Raw genomic sequence first — 9,581 nt, 5'->3', positions numbered from 1 at the left:
CCCCCCCGGCTTTGGGGCCGCGGGTTCCCTTCCGGAGCGGCCGCCCCCTCCCCTCCCGCCGGGTTCGCTTCCGGCGCCGTGCGGGGCCCGTTCCTGCCGCCGCCGCCGAGCGCGGCGCGGGGCCCATGGAGCCGCGGCCGTGAGGCGCCCCCGGCCCGGGCCCGCTGTGGGAGCCGGGCGGAGGCCGGAGCCGGGTGCCGCCGGAGCCGGAGGAGATGGACAAACTGACCATCATCTCAGGATGCCTCTTCCTGGCTGCCGACATCTTCGCCATCGCCAGCCTGGCGAACCCGGACTGGATCAACACCGGCGAGTCCGCGGGTGAGGACAGCCGGCGGCGGCGTGCAGCAGTGCCCGGGAGAGGCTCCGGCGGTGCCCGGGGCCCGGGGGCGGGCCGGGGCCGGCGGGAGGCGCCCAGGGCAGGGCAGGGCACCCCGGGGGGCCCAGGAGCGGCCGGGCCGGGTCCGGGGGCTCCCGGGGCTGCTCCCCCGGGGCTGCGGCGGATGGAGCGGCCGGGGGGGCTGGTGGGACCCCCGGGCCGGGCAGAGCACCAGCAGTGCCCGCCGGGCTCCTCCCGACGGGTCCCGCACAGCCCCGAGCCCGCCCTGACCCCGGGCAGCGAGGGCCGAGCAGGAGCCCTCCCTGTGCCCCCCAGGTGCATCACCTTGGACAGGGAATTGAGACCTGTCTCCGCTTAGTTTGGAGGCTTTCCTACTATACTGACGTTTCCTTTGTTGAGGGGAAGTTCTTGCTTTCCTTCATCTTTTTTTTCCCCCCAGAATATTTCCTGCATGCTGATTTTTATCAGCTTTTAAGCCGAGGTCCCATGTGTTTTTTATTTGAGTGTGACATTGTTTTCTTTAAAAGAACAAGGCTTTGGTCATCTGTCTTTTTACTAATGATGCAATTGTGCATGAACAATTTATTTCGGTCTGTTGATAAAGACCTGCATGTTCTGATCAGTGGAGTGGGGAGAGAGAACAGGAGGAGGGCAGCTCTTTGATCTCCTGTCCCAGAGGAACCCAAAGCTCCCTGCCAGGAAAGGAAGCCATCCTTACTGCAAACAGATTAAAGTAACTTAACCACTTTGACCAGTCCCAGGACCCGAGGGAACAGCACGAAGCCGTGTCAGGGGAGGTTTAGGGTGGGTATCAGGGCCTGATCAGGCACTGACCAGGTTCCCCAGGGTGCTGGTCACAGCGTTGGGCCTGTGTGTGTTCAGGTAGTGTTTGGACAGTGCTCCTGATCAGACACATGGTGGGATTCTTGGGGCTGTCCTGTGCAGAACCAGGGCTTGGACTTGATGGTCTCTCTAGATCCCTTTCAGTTCAGGAGATTCTGTCATTCTGTGACTTTTCCTAAACTTATAATTTCCAAGCAAACTACAGGTTAGTACAGAGAAAACTGGTCTGGCTGTAAAGGCTTTTGTCATAAATTCTTGCAGAGGGTTTGAAAAATTTTCTTCATCTGGCTTGCATCTTCCATGCTTAATATTCAGTGCATATGAACGGTTGAACTGGTACAAATTGTGTCACATTTCCTTTATTCTAATGAAGTAGAGTATTAAAAACTATTTGGGATTGGTGACTGTAGTCTGACCAGACTGTACTTACAGTTTATTTGATTTGCTTCTAATTACCTAGTCTAGAACCTGGACTTTCCTGCGTGGTTCAGAGGAAAGGAATGAGTCCCTTCCCAAAGTGCAGCCTTCAGGAATTCCCTGGGTGACTTCACCATTCCTCCTGTAGCTAATTGTGATGATTTTCCTGCCTATGGCTAGATAAAATAGTTGGTTATTTCCTCTTATAATTCCACCTAACAGCAGTGCTGCCGTAATGAGCCCTTCTTCAGGGACTTAAAGTCAAATAAAATTGTATTAATTTCAAATATTTAAATATGTCTTTTTGAAGTCCTGCTTCACGTTAGCAGATCTTGTGCAATGTGTAAGATGTTGGATTCTCTCTGCATTGTATAGAAAGGAGACAACAAAAATGATTCTGAAAAATAGTGCTCATGGAAAAAACAGTCCTTTGGGAACTAAGCACAGTCCATTACTTTCTTTTGTAAAGAAAAATGTTTTATATCTCTTTGTGATACAAAAAATGTTTCCTGAAATATTTTAAGCTGTGATTATTATTTCTTAGTTACTTGGTGGATGATTACTTAAGAATCATCTGCCATTTCTGAGGTGCAGCTAGCAGTTTTAATTAGCCTGGCAAACATGAAATCTGTATGGATCTTTCTGAAGGACTTCACCAGTTAAAGAATGTTATGACAGACTTAAGCCTTTTTTTTTTTCTTTACTCTATTTTGAAGCCAAACAAATTGTTGCCTTGATAAAACCATAAAGGAGAGCTAACTGCCACCCTTAATGACTCTTTCGTAGATTTTTATTGATATAGGATTCAGTGCATTATTATAAGAATTGTGCTTAAAAGCAATACAAATGTATATTTCTGGTGCTGAGACTTTCTAAAATGAGCTCTTTGCCCAAACTGTAAAGAAAGGAAGTGTGGAGATGCCCATTGAACCAAGGACTTCCTGTAGTATTGAATGATGAGGTGAATGCTTTTATGAGTGCCATTCATTACCCAGAGGCTGCTGGGGAGAGGTATGGCAGAGGAGGGCACAGCCTTGATGATAAAACCTGTCCCAGCTGCTGGTGACATTCAGGGACTCTCAGCAAACTACTGTGCTTGGAGCACATCCAAGGCACCCAGCTTCCATATGTGCCACTAAGCAGCAGGGGTTTTTTAGAGCATCCTGCCCTTAGCTGGTGAAAAGAACTATTTGGTAAAAGAAAAATATTTCTTCACTTTATCTCTGTGTTGTTAGGTTCATCTCCTGTGGGAATTATTCTAGGTTCTGCTTCTACAAGTCAGCCTGGTATCGAGGAGGGAGGGGAGTAGTAGTGTTTCTCTGCTTGGCTGCTGTCCTGGGGGTTCTGAAAGGCAGCATGGAACAGGCTGGTCTATTCAATACTGCAGCTGTTTGGGGATGGCAGAGAGCAGGGGTCTTGGCAAACCTGGGAAGGCAGCACTACATTGGCTCACTCAGAGCTGTTTACAGCCACTACGGTTGGGAACGTGGGTTTATGTTTCAGGAAGAAAAAAAATCTGTTCTGATTTGGATGCTAAACAATATATACCTCTTATTCCAGAGAAAATGATGGGTTTCAGCTAAATTGGATAGCAGAATAAATCACTGACTTTAATGCTCCTCTGAAAAAATCTAGATAGTTTTCAATATTCTTTTAAATCAATATAGAAGGGCTGATTAATCTCTTAAATCTTACTCTTAAAGATAAGTTTTATAGTCATTTGAAAAATGTTGGCTATAAAAATTTCTCCCTAGCAATTATCAGCAAAGGATTGCAACTGAGGTTATTGAAGGTCTCAGATGCTTATCTGTCAGAGGATACTACACCTTTGTGAACATGGGTCCAAGTCTCTGCTGGGCTCTTTTGCTTTATGTAGTTTTGTAAGAATCGTTCATTAACTTGGTTTCAGATATTTCATACATCTTTAAGATGGTAAAGGAAAGATGAAAATTAAATGGATTTTTCTTACGGCGAGTTCTCGGTGAGGTTTTGTTATTCGTGCTGTGCAAGTACAGAGCACTGATAACTCCAATCTGGAAACCAGTGGCTGCTCAGTATTCTTGCACTAACTGCCTTTTCTTATCAAACTGACACTCTGTGTGAGAAATAAGGATAGAGTTGCCTTTAATTTAAGCCAGTGCCCAAAGTGCCACTGATTTCAGTAGAAAGGAATTTTGCTCCTGTATCTCTACACTTTTGCAAAAACTTTATTAGCTGATCGTTTTGTCTCCATATGTTCCTTTTTGTGTGTGTGGGAGGGTCTTTAATGATTTTGATATTTTGTCTTCAGTAGAGGAGGAAGGGGGATAGAAACAGCTCTGGCTTCAGCTCTCTTTTATAGGAAAAAGGGTATGAATAGTATACACAGTTGAAATTAGAGATGTTAAAAGCTGTTTATGTGGGGGGGTTGACAATTTGAAATGCTTTTATGGGGTTTAGGATAGGTCAACTATTTGAAGGGAATAATTTAATCAAGTAAAACCTCCCTTCAGAAAGCTAAGCTATCAGTTTGTTTATGTGGCTTAGTCATCCCTTCCTATATAGCATGATTGTTCTTTTGATTCCAATTTTCAGAACGACATGTACCCTTTCTATAGCAGTCATTAAGTTAACATGGATGTCAGGATTTAGGGGTGCTTAACTGATGGGTAACTCCTAAAGCAAGGATATATCATATCCTCCTGTGGTGATCCATAGGTCACCAGGGAACACACAGTAGAATGTTACAGCCAGGCCACTCAGCACAGAGCTGACCTGGGCCATATTTGTGTTCAGCACAGCTTCCAATTTCATCTTGCATCTGTGACAGAAGTATCAAGGTCACTTGTGTTAGGAATTATACTTTCATTTAAACTGCTTTCTGTATCTTGCTGTGCAGTAACAGTGTGAGAATGAATTGTAAATCTAGAATATGACATTTATTTAAAATTTTCTGTTTACCAGGGCTGCCTTTCCATGTATCTTCTAAAGTGGTATGTGTAGTTCTTGGGGTTGGCATACTCAATTGCATTTTTATTTGTGAAGGATTATTTCAGATGCAGTGGTCTTAGAGAAGAGCAGGCTCGGTGCAGCAGGCCACTCCTCCTGAGGCAGTTAACTCCCTGCTCCTGTGGAATAAGTTGTCTAGTACTTAGTGGAAAATTACTAATGTTCAGTGTTATTCCTCTGCATGTCAGAGCTCTTCCTGAGGAATTTTGTTTCACCGTTCCAATGGGAACTGTAGCTTTGTTGGGATCAGCTTAATGAACTATCACAAGTGGTACGACCAAGCAGTGATTCCTGGCTCCTGCTGAGCTTGAGACCGCTGAAATATTTTTCTCTAACTGGAGCACTGACTATACATGGAATAAACCCAAGACCACATGAAGGTACTCAAATGAAACAGTACTTCTATTTAGATAGAATAAAACAGATAGGGTAGATAAAGTGCCCACAACTTAAAGGGGGTGTAAACTCGAGTTCCAACTGGCATTATTGTTCTAAATGAAGTTGCCTGCTCAAAAAGTAGTGATACGTAAAAGTCAGTATGGCATATTACCAGTGACTTGTGCATTTTAGGGCTTGTGCTGAGAAACTGTTCATGTACAACGCTCCCCTGAGGACCAGTCATGGTGTAGAGCAGCCATTGTGGTGTCCTCTGAAGGAGATAGTGTTGTTTCTGTGATGTGTGGGTAGCTGGATTTTCAAAAACTTTCTGCAAAAGGGTTCTGGTGATCATTTGTTAAGCACCTTGCAGTATATTCAAGAAACACAGTATGCATTTCCCAGCTCTCCTCAGTAGAAAGTGATGGGACATGATAGGAAGCAATTCTACAAAATTACTTTTTCCTAATGTTTTTTGTGCTATTATGTAGTGACTGTGACAGGAGAAGTTATTTGCCCTTTCATGAACCTGTTTGGATTGCATGCTGAGAATACAAAAAAAAGAAGGATGATACAGAGAATGAAGATTTATGTACCATCAGGTCCTAGAGGTGAGTGCTGAAAAGCAATCTCCAAAGCTATCTGAACATCAGAGTGTTAAAATTAGATTCTTGGACATAATTTTCAGGAAAACACATTTCTTTGATGGATACTCCCAGGTGTGTGAGGAAGGAGGGAGAGGTGGTAATGGGTTGTGATGTGTTGCTGATCCCCACAGTGAGGGATGGGGACCTCCTGCTCCTCAGATGCAGCAGCACTTGCATTTCAGAGATGTTGCCAATGCCCTAAAAACAACAATACCAAACCCAAACAAGAACAAGATTCTGAACCCCATATAATCTAAATACTCTAATAAGAGTGGCCTGTTAATGGGTCTGGCTGGGCTGGGAGGGTCAGTGCCAGCTTTAAATGGGACATTTCCATTCCACTTTGTGTCTGTAGATGTCTTTCAAGTGGATGTAAAAATGTGACAAAGCAGAGTGTTTGAATTGTGCTTGGATTCTGTAATTGATCAGGCCTTAAGGCACAAGAAAAATCAATAGAAAGGCATTGTTGTAATGAATTAATTTTGTGCTTACTCAACCACTCAGCATTTAAACATATGGAACTATTTTATGTGTAGGAAGAATCTCGTGAAAGAGAGCTGTGTCAGCCTGGTTATTTGAGCCTGCCAGAGAAGACATGAGAGAGCCAATTGTTTTTGTCCATAGAGGAACTGATGTTTTACATCTGCTTTTTAACAAATACAAACTAATGCTGCTCCTGTTAGGTGCACGTTTTGTTTTCTCTTTAGCATGTGAAGGTGCAAAGCTGTTAGTTTGCCTTCCACCAAATCCTGCTGAATTCCTCACTCTCTTTATTAGAGTTAGATAAGAAATACCTGATTATAGAGTTCAGATCTGGGAGCCAGTAATTTTCAAATCCAGCATCTGGCATGGCTGACTTTGGATGTTGGCAAGTTACTGTGGTAGTACCCCGATTTCTTCCTCTGTAAAAAAGAGGCGGTATCTTTTATCACAGTAACTTCTGTTAACATTAGCAGCAAAGCTTTAATTTCATTTTGTTTTTAACTTTTGTTTCCTATCACAGTTTTACTTTGTGAAACTGAGGGGGAAAATCACAGAATAACAGGCATTTCATTTCTCTTTTCTAATAGTAGGTGCTTTGGATAAGGTACTTGAGTTTCAGGTATTGGGAATAACCTTTTTATTTACTTACCAGCAGTGTGCACATTTCCTACAGAACTAAATTCTATTCAGTATGTGTAGATACAGATTTGTTTTCTGTCCGTCCTGTGCTTTACTCAAGAAGTATGTAACTTTAAAGCTGCTTCATACACAGGTGGTTTGTCTGTGGGAAAAATGCCTTGTTGAAACTTCAGCTCTGTGACTTCAGGAAGTTACCAGAGTTCCTCTGTTTTTTAAATCAACTTAGACCTGATTTGAGGTGTGTATATCACATTTGTTGTCACAAACTTACACCGAAATCAAGACAAGAGTAACTTAAAATGTATGCATCTTAAAAGTAAGGATTCAATAGTGTGTAGTGCGAAACAAAGATTTAAAATTGTCTGAAATAATAATAGAAAATAATAATTAAAAAGAGGCTTATTAAAAAAAATTGTATTGTTTAGTTTCCAGCCAGCACTTACATGTGAGCAGCATTATGTAAACTCCATTTGTACTTTTGCCAAAGTAAAGAAGATCAGTAGGTCAAACTTTTAAGTTTGACCTACTTTTTTTTTCATAGGTACTTCACAACAGCTCAACTATTTCCCATTTATTTTCATGCAGTGCAGTGCAGTGTGTAGGATTTTTATCTTAGGCAGGAGCTCTTCACCTTGTTCTTGAACCCTTTTCCGGCAGCGGTTCAGACCTTTGTATTTCAGAAGAATGTAACTGGAGTAACTCATGGATGAGGAAGTATATTGAACTTCACAGAGAATAAAAGCTGCTGTCTATGTTAGAAACAGATACAAAATGATGTTTGTAGTATGGTGGAACTAATACAATATGGAGGCTGTTTTATTATTCTACAAAGTGGTTTGGGGAAGCTATAAAATTGTTTAAAATTTTTAGTTCATACAATTTTAACTGTAAAAATAATTTTCTTATTACCTAGTTGTAAATTGTTATTGTAATTCAGAGTGCCTACAAATTTAGTAATTAACAGAGTTTTTTATTAGTAAGGGCTATAGGCAAGAAAAAAGTTCTTTGATAATTTTGTAGCAATCCTCTTATGTATACTCCAGCTGCTTTGCTCAATTTCACTTTTCTTCTCCAAGCCTCTGACTGATGGAGATATACAAAGATCTGAAAAACTGGGGATATGGCCAAGAAGAGGATCTGTGCAGGGTACGTGTCTATTTTAAGGAGAAGGAAAACAAGCTAGACTGGCAAAGGCCTGATTCTGTAGGGACCTATATGGAATCATAGGTTATATCCCTTCTCAGTGGGAAGCTTTTGGGTTCTTCTTATGATATCATATTTTGTTTCCTATCTGATGTATTGTCTTGTATACATGTTTTGAATTTTGTAAGTAGAGTTGATGACAGTAGTTTGGTCTCTCTTGGGTACCCTAGGAAGCGTCTGATTGTGATGATTTGTCTGTGGGATGGGCTAATCCAGTGGCAAATACTTGCTGCTAAAACTTCAAGGTTCAAAATTCACAGAGTGTGTAGAGCCTGGTTCCTGTCTTTGAGCAAAACATACTCAGTCTGTTACATCTGGGTCCTGGGATGATCTAAAATGGTCCCTTGTGAGGGCATCAAAAGCCTCCCAGCAATTCACTTCAGTATGCAAAGCCAGCACAACACAGTGCAATAGGCAACTGTTGGCTGCTACCCAACAACCTCATGGTAGCTGCAGTTCCATGCCATAAATTACAAAGCACTTTGGGATTATTAAGGATGGCAGTCTCTAAGGTGTAGTGATTAATACCCCACTTGGATATTTAAATACTTGTCCAGTTGAAGACAGTTCACATTAGACCTTGAACTCGCTTGATGGTGAGCAATTCTTTGTGCCATTGTTTGCGCACTGCATTAGGAGGGCTGGGCTGCCTCTGAGCTTGGTACATCCAAGAATTTAATAATCAAATGACAGTGTTCATAGACAGTAAAGTCTGGTAGGTTATTTCTGTAGTGCTCATCATGGAGCCAGTTTCCCAGTTGGTATTCTTGCAGTTCTTATTCCTGGGCTTTCCTTTTTTTTTGCCCAGGTTGTTCTTGTATGGTTTCCACTTCTCTTGCTGTGATTACTTTCTCCTATTGGCAGCAACATAATTTAGTTGTATTTTAAGGAATAGGTGTGGGATCAGAACAGGACAACTGATCATTCAGTGAACCTCAGAACTGCTTTGCTGTGAATACTTCAGAAGGGCTGCTTTGAACCTAGATTCTTTGTACTTTTCTCAAACCGATAGCATATATATCAATTTCTGCAATAAAATCTTTGTATACATGGAAATGAGAGGGATCCTGACTTCATTGATAAGCAGGGCAAATGTACAAGTAAGGGGGAATGGTTTCGTCTGTAACTTCATCAGTGTGAGCTTAATATATCAAACATTAACAACCTCTAATTGTAATGTCTTTATACTAAAGTAAAGTGAAGAAAGCTCATAAAGGGTTGTCATGAGCTTCAAGTTTCCTGGAGGATGACTTTTGTATAGTGGGTGACTTATTTCACTTGAAAATTTGCTTTGATATATTCAGTCTTCTCTATACAAAATACTCTAGACTGAGCATTAAGAGCTGTCTTTCCTCAGTCATAGACAGTAATCCAGCAGTGTTCCCACGGTCAGAGCAAGGGTCAGCTCCAGAACTGCAGCAGTGGAAGAATCTGATTTCCTTTCTTGTAGAGGAGAAAAGGCACTGCTGATTCCTCTGTGCCTGTTGATATGAGGAGCATTGTGGGTGTTTCATGCTGTGGGGGAAGAGAAGTCACAAGGGTGAAGAAAGAACTTTTTTATTTCCCTTAGGTTGAATTGTGTTCTGAAATGAGTTGTGCATCTATCTAAATTCATGCTTTAATGATGTGCTCTCCATCGTAGAAAC

At 42.2% G+C, this 9,581-nt stretch overlaps 1 protein-coding gene across 3 annotated transcripts in view; it reads left to right on the top strand.

Annotated features, from left to right (window-relative positions):
- Positions 1 to 215: 215 nt before the first annotated feature.
- Positions 216 to 9,581, top strand: part of MOSMO (modulator of smoothened) — a gene marked incomplete at its 5' end in the record, with an annotated part of 30,369 nt that continues 21,003 nt past the window's right edge. For 2 of the 3 annotated variants that reach the window (XR_014591197.1, XM_083872714.1), the window contains one exon: positions 216 to 321. Coding sequence is in view for 2 of the 3 variants with exons in the window: in XM_083872714.1 (XP_083728840.1) it covers positions 216 to 321 (106 nt within the window). Of the gene's footprint in view, positions 322 to 5,528; positions 5,575 to 7,808; positions 7,879 to 9,581 lie in introns of those variants that run through there. The other variant, XM_083872715.1, reaches the window with a different exon arrangement.

Source organism: Zosterops lateralis, assembly GCF_965231275.1.
Source record: "Zosterops lateralis genome assembly, chromosome: 15".
Lineage (NCBI taxonomy): Eukaryota > Metazoa > Chordata > Aves > Passeriformes > Zosteropidae > Zosterops > Zosterops lateralis.
The sequence above is the reverse complement of the archived record's forward strand: the minus strand, read 5'-3'. Positions and strand labels throughout refer to the sequence as shown.